Source organism: Rutilus rutilus, assembly GCF_951802725.1.
Source record: "Rutilus rutilus genome assembly, chromosome: 7".
Lineage (NCBI taxonomy): Eukaryota > Metazoa > Chordata > Actinopteri > Cypriniformes > Leuciscidae > Rutilus > Rutilus rutilus.
In genome coordinates, this window is record NC_140221.1 from 17,129,554 (window position 1) to 17,148,225 (window position 18,672).

At 38.8% G+C, this 18,672-nt stretch overlaps 1 protein-coding gene across 4 annotated transcripts in view; it reads right to left on the reverse strand.

Moving 5' to 3' along the window:
• rasgrf2b (Ras protein-specific guanine nucleotide-releasing factor 2b) overlaps positions 1-18,672 on the reverse strand; it is a 63,199-nt gene that overhangs the window by 19,051 nt on the left and 25,476 nt on the right. For all 4 annotated transcript variants that reach the window (XM_084413363.1, XM_084413362.1, XM_084413361.1 and 1 more), the window contains exons 3-14: positions 17,688-17,835; positions 15,962-16,051; positions 15,457-15,710; positions 11,512-11,591; positions 10,982-11,175; positions 10,383-10,492; positions 9,407-9,525; positions 5,358-5,518; positions 4,735-4,801; positions 4,144-4,280; positions 2,818-2,900; positions 1,176-1,424 (exon numbers count right to left, since the gene is read on the reverse strand). In XM_084413363.1, coding sequence (XP_084269489.1) covers positions 1,176-1,424; positions 2,818-2,900; positions 4,144-4,280; positions 4,735-4,801; positions 5,358-5,518; positions 9,407-9,525; positions 10,383-10,492; positions 10,982-11,175; positions 11,512-11,591; positions 15,457-15,710; positions 15,962-16,051; positions 17,688-17,835 — 1,692 coding nt within the window. The remainder of the gene's footprint in view (positions 1-1,175; positions 1,425-2,817; positions 2,901-4,143; positions 4,281-4,734; positions 4,802-5,357; positions 5,519-9,406; positions 9,526-10,382; positions 10,493-10,981; positions 11,176-11,511; positions 11,592-15,456; positions 15,711-15,961; positions 16,052-17,687; positions 17,836-18,672) is intronic.

The window sequence follows — 18,672 nt, forward strand, 5'->3', positions numbered from 1 at the left end:
CACAGACATCTTCACATGAGGTACACATGCTGTGTTTGCATTCTGCTCAAGAATATGAAACATTCAACGACAATTAAGGAGGGATTTTTGAGCACTTTCAGGGCTTCTGCTTTTTAGGTACCAAAAGTGCACCACTTGGCAGAACACCTGCTTTTGGAATAGAAAACATTTTTCCATTTGAAAGGACATTCAATCTGAGCACAAATGTATGCAGAGAGATAAATGCACTAGTACTACTCAGGCTCACTCACAGCAGTGGTTTAAATTCATACACCTTATGCTCTCTTTCATATATTTCAATCGCACAGAACATTTGAATGTTAAAATATGGAATTATTTTAAAGGGATTAGAAAGGCAGTTTCGTACACTGTGGCCTATGCAAGTTTCCAACGTTCCCTGTCCACACTAAATACAAAACTGCTGTGTAACGCATATATTTACAGCCAGAAAGACATTTCATAATTATGTGGAGCAGGACCAATGAGCCGGGCTACCCACCGTGATGCAGCCGAATTAGAAACTAAGTAATTATCAAAATTATCTGTTGATTGTTGAGGTTAGGACAAAAATGTAGATTTACATTGAAGGACAGAGGTTAGGACAGTTTTTGCATAGATTGTGAAACAGATTATGCAGCACCCTGCGCTAGATAAAATGTTTTAAAGCCTGTATAAACGTTAGAATCATTGTGACTGTCTGCTTTTAAATCCCTTTCATATCTGATGTCAAGAGATGTCTTCATGTCTTCAGTGGTAAAAATGGTAATAGAGTTGGTTAGTTTGCCAGTTTGAACTTTCCGTTTCAATAAATCGATTCAAAACTCAATTGATTTAACAATTTGTTTGCATCATTACTCGTTAACAGAAGTCTCAATGCAATGTTTGTTCATAAATTACATATATTTTTCAGTAAAAATGTATGTAGGTTAAAACAGCTGTAATAATATACAGTATCACTATACTTTACTTGCAATAAACGTTTGAAATCTACTTGACAACAATGGCTGTTGGTTGAAATGAGGGACTGAAAAAATAGCCATTTAAGTTATTTCAGACTAAAGAGTTAAAAATTTAGATACTGTATTGGACATCAAAACTAAAGGCTGACGTCGTTTTTTATTTATTTTATTTTTTAGCTCTGGCGATGACTTTTAACCCTTTGAGAGCTCCATTACCTGACTGGTATGGATGTGAAAGGCTTCTTGTAGATGTCAGCCAGTTTCTCCATGACCACGATGGCAGTGGTGAAGATCCGGTAGGTGTGCAGGAAGGTGTTGAGGAAGTCTATGGAGAGGAAGCGCAGGTCGGTCAGCCTCTCCAGCAGCCTCTCCACGCTGGCGTAGCGGATCTGAGGAACCTTGCAGGAGTTGAGCGTCTTACTGAAGCAAATGTCAACATCATCTTTATGGAGACGCGCATCAGATCTAATGAAGAGCACAACCAAAGCATCTTTACGGTCTGTATGCTGTGCATTTATGTTGATGGTGGATGGAGATGTTCTAAATATGTTAGCTAACTAGTCCAAATGTAACCTAGATTTGTTGACTAATAATAATAATATAAACATTATTTGTTTTCTACTTTTTAATGGACAATTTTTAGAAGCTTTATGCTAATCCACAAGTAGAATATTAAAATTATTTAAAATATCAAATAAATATTTCATATCTGTACAACTAAAGGACAAAAAAAAAAAATTATGTCATGTTTTATTTTTTTTTGCTTAAGGCCCCTTTTGCCAGTTGGACAGTTGCACTGAACTGTCGCATTCTTCCTGGACTGGTAGTACCAACATATTTTCCAGAGGGAGGGAAATTAGTCCCGGTTGCATGCCCTCTCTGTCACTCCGATGTTAAGCTTGGACAGACGTGTTTGCACAAATGTAGGGCTTCAGTGCATGTTCACCGTGCTTCCAAAACAAGCTGTTAGCAAGATGCTGTTCTCGGCTAACTGATTTGCTGAATTTATTTTGCCTAATCATTTCAAAATTGTAATTTTTGGTCAACTGAAATGTTATTTTTAGTTATTTGGTATTTTACTAGATGAAAAAAATAAATAAATCACTTGTATGTGTACATGGGGTGTTACTGGCCTAAATTTTGTATGAACATGTAGAGAAAGTGCTTCTTTAAGTACAATACACTGACCCATGGCAATAAAAGGCTGACCCACACTACAAGATATTTCAAATCTTATCAGATTTTCAGAATGTGAGAGACCACAAACATGACGATAAAAATCATAGGTTTAATTGTTTTGTTTTTCCTCTAGTGTGTGGACAGTTTCCATTCTCAAACAACCAGAGTCCCGACTGTGAACACGAGAAATCTCTCGTGGTCAAGCAAGACTTTAGAGGAAACAAACATGGAGGATGACAGGCAAGAGGAATAATAGTGTAATAGCGATAATAGTGTAGGACTGCTTTTTAGAGAAAATTTGCGGTAAAAAAAGTCAAATTATGCCTCCATCTTCCATCACCTCGCTTTCTGATTTGGTATCGTTTTGTTCAACGTGACAATCTGCAGAGTGTGTTTGTCCTCGAGGTTCGCCCAAACCAACAGGATTTCTTATTGTAAATATTCAACATGGTGGATATGTATGATTTGAGATCGGTGCGGCTCTGACGTTCTTCCAGAGCAGATTCAATCACACCTAACACACCATAAATCTGATAAGATAATTTGTCAAAATAATCAGTACTTTACCTAGAATTGATGGAAAGGGGAGAATTGGCCCAAAATCGGCCCGGTTATCTTGTAGTGTGGGTGCCTTAAGACACTTAAGACATGCTTCTTTATAAACGCAGGTCTGACTTACTTAATCATGTGTGGCACTGTGACTTTTGAGTTCTCCTCAAACACGCTGGTCATCAGACCGTTACAGCGGATGTTATCGATGCACTATATTCCAAAGAGCACAAATTTAAAAAAGAGAGGGATCAAAACAAGGAACACAGTATAGGCAACAACACAATTAATCTAGTCATTAAACTCATGGACAAAATGTAATTTCTTTGTGTATATAAGAGACTTGAAGGACAGAGAGACAAATCTTGTGGGTTCATCAGTAAGCCAAGTTCCGTCCCCTCCAGGAACAAGTCTTAACCTCTTGAATATGGTGTGAAGTTTCAGTGAGGTGGTGGTTAGCTGTTTTGTTCCAGTGCTTCTGCATTTTTGTTTTTAAAGGCTACAGGGGATTTGTATGGTTCAGAGCAATTGCACAAACTATAGATGAGGTGTCAGGCACTGTTATCTGTTATAATTTATATTAATCTGCCTTTGTATGTCTTTAATCAACAGGAGAGAGGAGAGAAATAGGATCGCAGTGGGATATGGGAAATGAAGCAGACTAGATTTGAACCTGCATCTACAACACATTATTAACAACCATGCCACAGCACTGACCAGGTGTATCAGTGAGCATATGCAGAATAATGATAATATATACACTACTGTTCAAAAGTTTGGTGTCAGTACGATTTTTTTTTAGAAATTAATAGTTTTATTCAGCAAGGATGCAATAAATTAATCAAAAGTGACATTAAAGACATTTATAATGTTACAAAAATGTATTGCAAAACATAGTGAGCTGCCTACAGAGGCACCATAGGAATGATCCAAAGGTGAAGGCTTTTAAAATTAAAAATCTTACTTATGCTGGCTCATAAGATATCTTGTTTTGGCCATATTATAAGGCAGCATCACATGTACCCTTCTTGGAAAAAGAAAACCCAGAATGTATTGTGATAAACCCAGCAAAAAACTATGTTTTGCATTAATGTTTCTGTTTCAAATAAATGTTCATTTGAACTTTCTGAAGGATCATGTGACACTGGAATAATAATGCTGAAAATTAAGCTTTATCACAGGAATAAATAACATTTTAAAATATATTAAAATAGAAAACTGTTACTTTAAATTGTAATCATATTTCGAAATTTAACTGATTTTAATGTATTTTTTTATATAAAAATAAACAAATGCAGCCTTGGTGAGCATAAAGGACTCCTTGCAAAACAGATTTCAAACATCTTCCCAACCTCAAACTTTTGAACAGTAGAGTAACCTTGAAATAACCATGAGCAGTTCAGTGTAAATGCCGAAAAGGAGCTGTTGGTTACAAGTGGCTTCTCTGTTCTCTCACCTGGCTGATGTCGCTGGTCCAGGCCGCTTTCTCCTGACGGGAGGGCGACAGCAGCACTACAGTAAAGGCAGGGGCATCTGAGGGCTCTACCACAATCTTAAAGTCCAGGTGACCAAACACCTGCCCTGAATTCTTAGCTGAAAAAACAACAACAGTAGGTTGCAAATGAAACGCGAATCATGCGCAAAATCCAAACTATCAGTCCTATGGGATCACTCAAGATAACAATGGCAATACAAACTAATTGAACTGAAGGGATTTCTTCTTAGAAACACAATAATGATGGTGATGTTTATTAAATAAGCTCTTAGGGACCAAATAAAGGGATCATGAGAGGGTCATTGTGATGCAGTTTTGAATTAGCCCATGCGTCTCTTTCTGTACCCTCAAGTGGATAATCAATCCATGACAATTATCATCTCTGCCCATTTGACATTTAAACAGCAAGCAGTTTTCACTCTTTCCTGACCTGTTTATAACAGTTAATTAACCCGCACTATATAAATAATGGCCAATATATAACTAATGATGCATGTCTCCAATCATCTGTGCTGATGTGTTTGAAAATGTGCATGAAAGAAACAGGCTCACCATCCTCGTCATTGGCGTCAGGCTCCTCGATTAGAGTGCACTCGATCAGGGACAACACACCACCTTGCTGCCAGAGTCAAACCATTAAGATGAGAGGTTAATCACAAAGGGAGAGTTTCCTGATATTGATGGTTTGTTAGAATAATGGGTTTGTGATGGATCTGAATGTACAATGACATTTCAATTGTGTTTTCCTAAAGCCTTTGTATTGCTTGCTTATAACTCTCATTTTGCTTTGGTGATCACCAAATAATTATTATAACTTATTAACTTATTTAACTGGCAAGCAAAAACGAGGTGTTGTTGAATTTGAGAAATTGACTTGATACTAGTTTTACAACTAGAGTGTAAATTGAGGCTTATGAGGAAATTCAGTTTCAGAAATTGTGCCTGTGGATCGACCCGGTCAATTAAAAAAGAACAAATGAGAAGTGTTATGCAATAATATGCGCATGGCCTGCATCATTACAATTATCAAATATTTGCTTCTGGGTTAGTGATCATCAGGGGTTAGTTTCACAAAAGATAGAGAGGATGACATTTTAGATTTAGTTATTTTTGACTATTGTGCTGTAAATGTCGTTTTCTCTCGGGTTGCATTTACTCTGTGTGCGTGTGCGTACTTTGAGCAGGTGAAGTTTGCCTCCCGAGCTGCGTGTGCAGATAAGGAAGTGCTTGGTGAAGAGGAAGCACTGTCTCTCTCCTTCTTTTTTGAGCGAGAGAGAGCCTAGTCGCACCTTACTGAGCTTCCCTCTCTCCACTGAAGGCAACTGGATCAAAGAGCCTAAGAAAAAGACAGCAAGAAAAAGAAATGGAAAATGTGAAAGAGTGGCACGTCAAGTTGAGACAACAGAGCCACAGCAGCACAGCAGCGCAAATGATAAATGAAGATCAAAGACACTTTTACCACTGAACAAAAGACTACAAGAAGAAAAGGAAACATGGCAGATTTTCAATCAGGACATGGAGTGAAAAAAATCATAAGAAATCATATTCAGATCTCATAAGCCACAGGCCAGGAAATTCCTAATAAGACAAATTCGGTGCAGTTTTGTGTTCACTCGAGTCGTGCGCTCTTTCGTCCACGTGTGATGTTGTACACTCACCTAAAGGATTATTAGGAACACCATACTAATACTGTGTTTGACCCCCTTTCGCCTTCAGAACTGCCTTAATTCTACGTGGCATTGATTCAACAAGGTGCTGAAAGCATTCTTTAGAAATGTTGGCCCATATTGATAGGATAGCATCTTGCAGTTGAGGGAGATTTGTGGGATGCACATCCAGGGCACGAAGCTCCCGTTCCACCACATCCCAAAGATGCTCTATTGGGTTGAGATCTGGTGACTGTGGGGGCCATTTTAGTACATTGAACTCATTGTCATGTTCAAGAAACCAATTTGAAATGATTCCAGCTTTGTGACATGGTGCATTATCCTGCTGGAAGTAGCCATCAGAGGATGGGTACATGGTGGTCATAAAGGGATGGACATGGTCAGAAACAATGCTCAGGTAGGCCGTGGCATTTAAACGATGCCCAATTGGCACTAAGGGGCCTAAAGTGTGCCAAGAAAACATCCCCCACACCATTACACCACCACCACCAGCCTGCACAGTGGTAACAAGGCATGATGGATCCATGTTCTCATTCGGTTTACGCCAAATTGGACTCTACCATCTGAATGTCTCAACAGAAATCGAGACTCATCAGACCAGGCAACATTTTTCCAGTCTTCAACTGTCCAATTTTGGTGAGCTCGTGCAAATTGTAGCCTCTTTTTCCTATTTGTAGTGGAGATGAGTGGTACCCGGTGGGGTCTTCTGCTGTTGTAGCCCATCCGCCTCAAGGTTGTGCGTGTTGTGGCTTCACAAATGCTTTGCTGCATACCTCGGTTGTAACGAGTGGTTATTTCAGTCAAAGTTGCTCTTCTATCAGCTTGAATCAGTCGGCCCATTCTCCTCTGACCTCTAGCATCAACAAGGCATTTTCGCCCACAGGACTGCCGTATACTGGATGTTTTTCCCTTTTCACACCATTCTTTGTAAACCCAAGAAATGGTTGTGCGTGAAAATCCCAGTAACTGAGCAGATTGTGAAATACTCAGACCGGCCTGTCTGGCACCAACAACCATGCCACGCTCAAAATAGCTTAAATCACCTTTCTTTCCCATTCTGACATTCAGTTTGGAATTCAGGAGATTGTCTTGACCAGGACCACACCCCTAAATGCATTGAAGCAACTGCCATGTGATTGGTTGATTAGATAATTGCATTAATGAGAAATTGAACAGGTGTTCCTAATAATCCTTTAGGTGAGTGTATGTGCGTATCCCAGCACTTCTGTCTAGTTTGGTTTCGGTTTGGTATCGTTGTTCGGACAATTAATGCTCATTTAATCTCCCGCTTGCTTTCATGTTGTCCTGTTTTGTGTGGACACGCAGTTGGGGAGAGCTCTCATTGGCTGCATGTTAATGTCGTGTTTTGTTCGAGCACATGATTGTAGGTGTGTTTGACTTCATGCAGCGCTGCACAGACCGATCCACGGCTGGCTTGAAGCAGATCATGCCGTTTAGAAATTTTGTCCGAGACAGCGCAGATGCCACGTCACTATAACGTGTCATCAAAGTACCACGCGAGAGATTCGAGGGCAGATGGCTAACTTAGTAATAATAATTCCAATAATTCTATTATTATTATTATTATTATTATTATTATATGAACTTGGAAAGATGTAATTTAAATTTAAATTTAATTCTAATTTAAACAGGTTCAAAATGACCATTTTAAGGTTTTCCCCCTGGCAACTTTTTTAAGGTATCCTAATATGCTTATATGAGAGCTCATAGGTTAACATTTCAAGAGGACAAAAACATATTTGCTGTAGACACATTTTAAATGCTGAAGAGATTCCAGATTTCCAGAGAAGCAAGTATTTGTCCTTATATTTTATTTATTTTTATTTATCAGTTTTATTATTGCTAAAAAATAAACATTCTGGAGAGATAAAGCATTTGTATATAAACTGTAGCAGTGAACAATGCATCATCAACAAGAAGAACAATTATCAATGCATGAATTAATGATTTTTTATTATATTACTGTATGTGGATAGAGATAACTCAAACAGTCAAATCAATGGTCGCTGTTCCATATATATTTTGAAATCAGAAACTCACATTGACTTCAGGTCGCTTTGTCACACTACAGATTGCTGTTTGTATGAATGACCTTTTAAAATGAAATGTCTATTGTATTTCTGCTGTGCCTTTGAGAAACACCCTCTCAAAGGGAAACTTATTTTCTGTCCCAATATAGTGTTTAACTCCCCCATCGTTCAATAATGACCTTTTTGCAAATCCTGTATATGCTTTATGCTGAACGTCACATGAACAAACAGGAAAACAGGTCTTATTGCATCCGCTTGTTGTAGAAAGTGTTAACAGCAGTACGAACTGACGATAAAATCTATTGACTTTTAAGGTAATCAGCTAACCAAGTTAGTTATTTTTATTGTTGGCCTTTCATTCAATTTTAATAACCATTTTTTAATTTCTAATTAGTGAGAAGAAGAAAGAAAACTTAAAATCTTTTAGATATCAATCTGCGTATATGATGGACATTGGTTATGCTCATCTTTGCAAGCTCCTCTGAAAGCGTCTGGAGTAAAACAGCTCTATATTTAACAAAGCATATACAAAAGACCTGAACCGGAAGCGATGCAACCTGTTTTACAGAATATGTTGGCTGCGCATTTCTGACGGGAATCAGAATCCCAAATGATTTGAGGTGATGAGATATAAACCAGACAGAAAGAATAAGGGTACTTCACAAATTCGTTTGCCCATATAATCTATAAGCTATTAGGGTTAAACGTATTTGGCTTGCTGTCTGCAGTGGAGGAGCTCAGCTTCAACTCTAGCTTATATATATCCCCCAGTGGGACTACTAATGCTTGGAAGATGAGTCTAGTAGGAAGATGCCTAAATTGTGTTGGTGAAGTTGGGGAGGTGGAGGGATGCCAAAACAGCGGATGCCGGAGCAAGGTGAGCAGCTGCTTATATGCTCCGGACGTTAAATGAAAGATTAGATGGGTTAATTCCTCCCGTAATTACATTTAGGAAATTGGACTTGTTAAAAAATAAACTTAAGCCACTCTTTTATAATGTGGGGATCCTGCAGAAAGAATGCAATACGGAAGTAAAATGCTTTCTGAATGATATTTCATATTGTCTTGAGCTGAAGTCATAATAATGATAAATCCTCTCACACGGACTCATGGGGCTTTGGGTTTTAAAAATATGAGATGAACCAAATGAAATGTCAACAACAGAAATTGCTTTCCCTGTCACTCATTCTACAAAAGAACATGAACTATGACCTATCATTGTGAAATTATGTCATTTCCTATTCCACACAGTCCATGCAGAGACCCCCCAACTCGTTATTCCTGGTTTTCCTCTTCTCTGTTACAGTGCTGGATTCTAATACATTATAAAACACCCGACTGAAAACATCAAACACACTGTCAATCCTGGAGACAATGCTGTCCAATTCTAAAACTATGAATTATTCAGAAGCCGAGGGGATCAAACCAAATCTGTCGCTGTCACTCAGGTGCTGCTTCTGCTTAAGCGTGTCAGGTATGTGGCAGCTGGAAGTGTTAACAACTCACCTTGTCTCACAAACGTCTGGCTGGTGTCAAGGAGGATGTCACAGCCTTCCACGATCATGCGCTCAATAGCCAGATTTTTACGGATGTTTTCTGTGTCACTCACTTCATCGTGCATCACCCTGGAACAAGGTGAACATGACACTTGTGTCACAAATGAAAACGTGAGAAATTCCCCCTATTACTTTTTGCCATTTCGATAAGAAGTGTCAGGATATAAGTAGCACTTAAAAGTGTAAGTGTAACGTATTTACAACCACTACATAATGTTAAAAACAGTCAGGGGGGAAATCACTGAGCTAAAGTTATTTGCAAGCACTGTCTGCATTGTTTTGACATAGTATTCACTAAAGGAATTCAAATAAATCAATTACAATTTAATTGTGTTTCAAAATGTAATGTACTTTATGTCTATAAATGCATGATTAAAAAGGAATTCTGATGATCATCGACTGTAGCCATGATCAATATGTTCTCTTTTCAATAAATTTTCATTGCTTTTCCACAGCAGAATAAGCGCAGTGTTATTTGCAGAAGGCAAATAGTGCTGTTTTGTGAATTGGGCAAAATCTCTAATGATTTTACATAGAAAGGAGCGTGTTTGTGCTGAGAAAAATAACTTAATACTATTGGCACAATGCTATTTCGATGCATTAAAGGTATAGTTCACCCAAAAAAATAAGATTCTATAATTATTTACTCACCCTCATGTCGTTCTAAATCTGTTTGATTTCCCCCTCCCCCATAAAATGGAAGTCAATGGTAACCAAAAAAAACAATATCTTATTTTGTGTTCTGCAGAAAAAGTCATACAGGTTTGGAACGAATGATGACAGAATTTTCATTTTTGGATGAACTATACCTTTAAATGTATGGTTACATAGAATTGTGGTGGTAAGTGAAAAAGAAAAAAGTTTTCTGCACTGAAATACAATGTGCAACTTTTTAGAGTGAATTCACCTCGGGGTGCTTTTCTCACCTGGAGAGTTCCTCCAATTTGGACTTGGCAAATTCTAGACTTTTCCTTTCCACATGCTCATGAGGTGTATGAGCCAGCAGCTCATGGAGAGTGATGATATAACGAGGGATCTGTCAATCAATCGTACAAAGAGAGAAACACTGTAAAGAGTGAAAATGTACAAAGAAAGTGAGAGAATCTGCGCCCACAGAATGTCGGTCCATCAATCAACCAAGGTTTAAACATCCTTCACTCCATATCTGTTCGTTACTTACATATTGTGGCTAATTTGATAATGCTTTCATCCATTTCACTCCATTTAATTCTACAGATTTGACCACAAAATTTCCTTTAAAAAAGTCTACAGATTCTGTCTGGAAGCTGATTGCCTCAAATGTTTGAGCAATTGAGATACATCAGGTTTCCACAAGTGATAAATGAGGCTCTTTATAAGGGAGTTTGAAGAGCTCGCTCAAATGGTTTATGGAAAACACATTTCTTGTTTGTAGAAACACAAGCAGGCAATTCCCAGTGGCATTTCAAATTAATTGAACAAATCAAGCTCTTCAGTGATCTGGCTAGAATTAAATAAGACACTAATGAGAGTACGAGAGCAGCACCTGAAACATGGGGTACGTGAGGAAGGTTTCCAGCATCCTCCCCTCACACGCAGCGTTTGATTCATACTGCTTCAGGAGTTTGTCAAAGTCCCGGTTCTGCTTACAGTTGGCCAGAACCTGAAGACTGTACTGGTGGTTCCTCACGAACTCCTGATAGATGTTGAGCATTGGCAGCAAGATATCAAAGAGATCCGCTAAAAAGGAGAAAACAAAGTCAAAGTCATTAAAAACTGAGTCTTTTATTCACAGCAGCGCTTGAAAATTCTTATCTGGAGTTTAGGATGTTGGCGGGTTTTTTGTCTGGCTACCATTGTTGCAGACGTGTGTGTGTCTGTATACGGTGAGATAGGAGAAAATCAGGCGTCACTGACGGGTTTGATTGAGATGCTGTGCGTCAGCGGAAACAGCTTGTCCTTGATGTTAGTGTCACCCTGCAATGTGCTGTCTTTGTCGGTGGGATGTTCTGAATAGCTTTTCCTGAGTGCGGTAATTAGCTTTCTGAGAGATAAAACGTAACGATCATGACATACCTAGAACCAGTGTAGGCCAGTTTGCTATCCTCGCCTTCAATCCTTGATGGAATATTTCATGCAGAAACATGATTGTCTCACTGAGGACAAAAAGAAGAAGAATAGTATATCAATACAACAGCCCATTCAAAATAATGAGTTAAATATCACACGAATCTGATTATTTCATGGTACCAGGGTAAAAACTTAACATTCACTTTGTGCCAAAGGCAAAATCTCTCACCAGTAAGCACATTTTGGTTCTTTTGGTTCTTAAAACATCTGTAGGATGTTTTATTTAGGTTTAAAAATAACATAATCAGTACATCTGAATGAGATGTTTCAAAAACAGTGAAAAATACAACCAGTCCACATTACATTAGGAACATTATTTGTTCTAATTATGATAACTATACATTTTTAAACAATTTTTCTAATAAGAATGATGATCATCTACTAAATGACTTTGAAAAAATGTACTTTGAAACCTGGTAATATTACTTACTATTTATGTGTCGCAGAAGGATGTGGATGGATTGTCCAAACCAACATGCAAACAAGCTGTCACACCATGCAGTGATTATGTGTCAACGCTGAGGCTCTCTTGTATACATATTTTGCAACCCAAGTTCATTGGAAAAACGTGCCTGTGGCGTTAATGCTTCTTGCACATTTCGCTTCACTTTCAAAGTAAAATGTCTGGTGAGTGGCACTAAAAGAGTGTTCAGTTTTATCCATATCAGGATGAATGTGAATCTGGCAACATTTTATTATGCTGGTTGTTGTACAGTATATCGCTGCAGTTCAGAAATGAAATGTCCAGTGAGTGGTTGCGTTCGAAAATAACATACCACCTACACTAAACCTTCCCCTAAACCTAACGGATAGTGTTAACAAAAGCAAACATGAGATAAAAACACATTTTCTGAAGCAACCATACCATTTTAGCTTACTTACGCAAGTTTTTGAACTCTTTTATCATGACTTGAGTTTCACTGGATTCATTCCTAAGTGTTCTGTAACGCAATGTTCGCAATGCAATGTTTACTACATCAGTGGAGCTGGTTATACAATGCAAACGTCACAATGTATTTGTTTTGTTTTGTTAAATGCACTATGGTAAAAGTGTAAAACACTGTAAAACACTGTAAAAAGCAGCAAAGAGTTATACATTTATTATGAAACAAAAGGCAAAAAAACCTATTATGTACATAGTTTAGAAATATTCAGTGTCTACTCAGAGCTTCTTGTCTTGTCTCTGGTCTTCATTAAATGGAGCACCTCTTGTCACTATCCAGCAATAATCTGCAAGCATTGATGGGCTCCATTTGCTCCATTTGAAGTTATCTGCAGTTCACACAAGTACATGGCATCTCTGCTCACTTTGGCTAAACAGAAATGTGTCCCTTTGCAAAATCAAACCCCGACAAATGAGAGAGCACCACTCTGTATGACAGAGGAGCAAAACGATGGGAGTAAGATGGGAGTTTTCTGAGACCGCTGTACCACCTGACCACTGCAGATTAATTTAGTTTATAGAGTTTATAACTCAGAATATAACGTGACATTTTGTCAGCTCGAGACTACAGTCATTACGATATGGCATGAACGCAGCCTTCACCTACCTGGGCAGTGTCATCGACAAGCAGGGTGGAACAGACGCTGACGTCAAGGCACGAATATGTAAAGCAAGAGCAGCCTTCCTACAGCTGAGGAACATCTGGAGCTGGAAGGAACTGGGCCTAAGGACAAAGGTCAGGCTGTTCAATACCAATGTCAAGGCGGTCCTTCTCTATGGTGCAGAGACATGGAGGAAAACAGTGGCGACGATGAAGAAAGCTCAGACCTTCGTCAACTCCTGTCTGCGAAGAATCCTCCAGATCCGCTGGCCAAACACCATCAGCAACCAGGACCTTTGGCAGAGAACCAATCAGCTTCCTGCAGAAGATGAGATCCTGAAACGACGCTGGAGATGGATTGGCCACACGCTCCGCAAGCCAGCTTCCAACATCACCAGGCAAGCGCTCACTTGGAATCCCCAAGGAAAAAGGAAAAGAGGAAGGCCAAGAAATACGTGGCGCCGAGATCTGGCAGCTGATACCAAAGAACTTGGATACACCTGGAGCCAGCTAGAGAGAAAAGCCCAAGACAGGGATGCCTGGAGAGCTCTTGTCGGTGGCCTATGCCCCAGGAGGGGTAGCAGGCATAAGTAAGTAAGTAAGTAGTATGAACGCAGCATAAACTCTGCAGGGCTGTGGCCCTCCAGAAATTGAGTTTTGCACCCCTGCTGTATGATTTCTAGAGCTGATAAAGTGCAATTGGTGATATAAGTTTTATTAAGATTGCATCATCCATGACTTTTACGAATAAGACGTATATATGACGCAATACCAGCTTCAGATTGCATCATTCATTGTTTTGCCTAAAAAGCAAGTACTAGTACCTAGTCATCGATTTATTCATAGATCCAGTCAAAGATGTATTTTAGTCATTTCTGGTTTAAATTGAGATTAACTGCCTTCATTACTCCCTTATCCTCCACCATTCACAAGTCAAGGGTCCTATAACCAATAATATATCTTGAAAATTAGAGCCAATCAACAATTAAATAATAAGAGTGATTTTTGTTTTCAGTGACCCAAAATTAGTTTGACTACATCTATTTCAGAAGAAATTTGGCTGTAGACCAGAGTAATCTGTCCCTGTAATCATGATGTGTGTAAAAAGGAATAAAGGTTGTTGTTGTTTTACTGCCCCTAGTGCAGGAGTGTCAAAACCGGTTATCCTGCAGAGTTTAGCTCCAACACTAATTAAAAACACCTGAATCAGCTAATAAAGGTCATGCAAGTGTTGTTGGAGCTGGTTGGAGATCATGGCTGTTTCTCAATTCCAAGAACGCAAAGAACGGATTTGCCACTTCAAGTGTCCGCCAACGCAGTGTCTTCTGGGATTTCTAACGGTTCGATTCCCTCAAGTCTGCATTCGCTGCATCCTCAATATCAGGAACACATCCGGGTACTTTCATGTGTCCTCTGTTCTTGTGTTCTTGAGTACTGGAATTGAATATCGATGGTTGATGAAACGAAAACACAAGGACGCAAGATCGCTTAAGAATTTGTCCCTCCAGGAGGAGGATTGGAAACCTCTACTCTAGTGTTGATTTCAGCTGAAACTGAAGTGAATTGTATGCATTGGAACATTTTTGGAGTTTTGCAAAAATGCAGGTAAAGGCACGTTTTTCTAATGAGCATTATGTTGATTTTTCACGTTTTCAAAAGCCCTATTCGCACTGGATTAGTATTATCTGGGGACCTCGTGTGATTTAGAAATTACGGCGCATTCACACGGGATAAGCGAAGCCTGTGATTTTACTCGAATTTACTGACTTATCTCCTGGATATGATGTCAATAGGCTATTGCTTGGAAATGTCTTGTCGTTATAGGTTTGTATGAAATATTATAAACTGAAGAATGTTCCTTACCGCATGCTGCTATACATGTCATCCATCTCCATCTAATCATTCTTTTTGTTTTTGCTTTTCTGATGGTTTTCAGCTTTCTCTTTCTGCAAATTGTATAGTTGTATGGTCTATAGCGATATGACCCAGCACCCAAAATACTATCAAAACACTCCAACTCCATTCACTCCATACACTCTATTCTTCGCGAAAGATGGATAAAAAGGCGCACAGGTAACAAAAACCTTGAAAAAATTATATACGACCCCGCCAAATCACAGAGATGCCGATTCGCACATGACTAATATTATCACAGGACCTCTGTGTTCGGCGAAATATGGTAGGTCATTTGTGGGGGAATTTTTACTTTACAAATTACAGACATGGCTGATTCGCGCGGGATTAAGATCACAGACATCCTCTGCAATTATTACAAATGACTAGAGGTCACCAGGTTATACTTATCCCATGCGAATAGGGCTAAAGCCACAGAAACCAAACTACGCACCTGTTAAGGAAGATGCTACTGACATCATCGTGGCTTATAGGTGGTTTTTTGGAGCTGGCAGCCATTCTGAGCGGCCTCAGGAAGCAGTTGACCAGGATAGAAAGCTGATGGACGTACTCTGTCTCAGCCTCCACCATGTTGAAGACGATCTGGTTTCTTTTCCTCATGCTCTCAGCATGAGGAGAACAAATGTAGTCCTGCACAATAATCTTCCACTTCCTTCTACACAGCCACCCTCGCATGAAGCTCTGGACCTACAGAGAGAAAGTGTGAGTTGTATTAGTGTATCTTTAGGATAAGTATTTGTGGACACTGTTTGATGAAGGAATGATGATGAGATGCACAACAACAGAAACTGAAAAACTTCTGATCCTTATTTTATTAATTTCTCAAACCAATAGCCTTGATTAAATGTTCAACAAGCCCATATGGCTGCATTGTTTAGATGTCCACATACTTCTGGCTATGTATTATAGACAAAAGAGCTTATAGCGAAGTTCTTTACCTTTTTGATTTTCTTTATATCAGGATCCTCATCTTCCTGGTATACGTGGTAGGGACGCATTCTTTCCTTAGTTTTGTTCAAGGCTACAATCTTTAAGAGAGAACAACATACAACATGACTGACCCTTACAATGTACAGAACACGTGAGAAGGTACATTAGCGGAGATAACTGTCAAAACAATTGGGCTGCAAATGGTCTCTGTCATTATAATTTGACAACTCAGATAATGCCGGTGTATTTAGCGCTCATCATTCTCAATGAATAATCAACGTGTCATAAATTTGGGTCATGGAGACCCTGTGTGGGTGCTGGCACATCAGATAACAATCTTAACTTCCTCTAAATGGACAATTTCCTTCCTTCATTCAACAGCCTTCATCAAAAAGCTCTCTCACCAAGCCTTTATCAGGCATTTACTCTGGATGCAAATAGGTTAAATGCCCCGCAGGGTATCTCCCAGTATGTGTGGTCCACAGACCGCAGTCACAAGCTAAAGACTTCAGTTTATTGAAGTGCTATTGTACACTCTAGATACAGGTAATTATCATGTTTGTCATTTTTTCTTTCTTTATTAAGTGTAAGTTTGGAATTAAAAAAATGTAATCCATCTAATCTGAAGGTTATCATCACTACTCTTTGCTTTAAGAGGATGATGTTTCCTTAATCTGGTTTTGTGATCTTATAACATGCAAAATTTATCAGTACGTTATTTCATTTTTTTACAACAATAATAAATTATACTGAGTTTCCGTAATAAAAAGAATCACACACGAAAATGCAGCTACACAGAACGTATAGTATTTGTAAATATCTCGGCTTTATGTTATCGATACAAATGTTTTTCTACAATATGGGGATTTGAGTCTGTAGTAGCTGTTAAAACTGAATGGATTTTTTTATTTTCTCCTTATAAAATATTCATAACTCACAACGAGGTCAAATACAGATGTTTCTGTTTAAAACAACAAAGCATTGCTTTTATGGCTTCATCATTTATTCATAGAAAAAAACTACTGATACAATCGTGACACTACAACAAAAGTGTATATTCTTTTCCATTATTCACCATATGCCTATGTAAAGAAATAGCACAAGAAAAACAACACCATGTAATAACAATGATAGATAGACAGACAGACAGACAGAGAGAGAGAGAGAGAGAGAGAGAGAGAGAGAGAGAGAGAGAGAGAGAGAGAGAGATCCCTTCCTCTGACATTGAGCAGTAAGGATAATGATCTTAATTAAGATTTCACATTCCTCGTTGCTTTGCATTGATTTATACTCTGAATCATGTGTTCACACTGGCCCTGCAAAGTCAATAATGGGGCATAATTCTTGTCCCCATGGCGACTGGGCCAATGGGGAGGATAATTCCCTGGTAACACAACTAGGGAACAGATAAGGTGCAGAGCCTGAGAGATGCTCTGTGGCACACTGGGATTGAATATGTTGCTGGTAACCTTAATCACAAAAAGAAATAGGCCTACTCCTGGAAAAAGCAATGTGCAAAAAGTAAACCTCCAGTAAAACTCCATATCAGGATTGTGTCACTCTGTGTAAGTCACAAATGCTTTTAGTACACAGGATCATTCAGTAATGGCGACATTTTGGAGACCTGCACTGTTATTAGATTAATGGGATCTAGAGTGGTTCACTGATTCATAAAATTGGACCACACATTGGAAAACAGCCCATTAAATAGCACAGCTCAAGCATATACATTACCTCAGCTTTGAGCCTCTCAATCTCTGTGTCTTGGTCTTCCAGTTGTGTGCGGAGCTGATTGGCTGCCACCTTCTCGGTCTCCACAATCTGCACCAGGTGGATGTACTTCTGCATAAGAACCTCACGCTCAATGATGATGTCAGAGTAGCTGAGATGAAAATGACAGGGTTACTTTATGAGATCTCAGAAGTAGGAGTTTATGTATGCTAGTGTTCATTTTGCAGGCCTCAACAATAAAAATGGTCAGTTGAGGGGAACTGCCACTATCGGCAAATGATAGTCACTGGAGAGCCAAATTGGTCAAGTGAGTGGAGCTTGACCTAGTACAGCTCCATCTCTGTGGATCTAAGAGGTGGAATTAGGGTTAGGGATTAGGGGTTGATGTTAGGGGTTTTGGTGTGGTTGGACACTCTCCAACGATTATGTCCAGAGAGCGGGAGCTGGCCGTCAAGCTCCACCCATTGGCTCTGCAGTAAGCAGCCTCTCACTATCGGGCAACCGCTATATTAGTTGTTACTATATCTTCACTTAATCATGTGTTTTTCCCAACGATACTGTCACATCTAGCTGGATTACATATAGATTAGGTTTTGTAAAAATTGCAAAAATGAAGCAGTTTTTTTCAAAACATCAGCATGGGTTGAAAATGATTAACAGCTTACCATACCATCACTTTCCAGTAAAAGTGTTTTTATGACATTATTGCTGTTTTGGTTTTAAATTATAGCTTTAAATGATAAATTCCAGATATAACTGAAAAAAAAAAAATTAAACAATAAAAGATTTGATTAAAAAAAATAGTATTTTAAAAAATGCAACCAAAATATGATGCAAAAACAAAACAAAACAAAACAAGACATTTCTCTTTTGATGTTTTAGGGCCTAAGTACAAATGTGTTTATGGTGCACTTTGTCTCTTTGATTGTCCATGATTTACTTCCAGTTACATTTAAGTGAACAATGTCAGCCTGTTTGTTCAATGTGG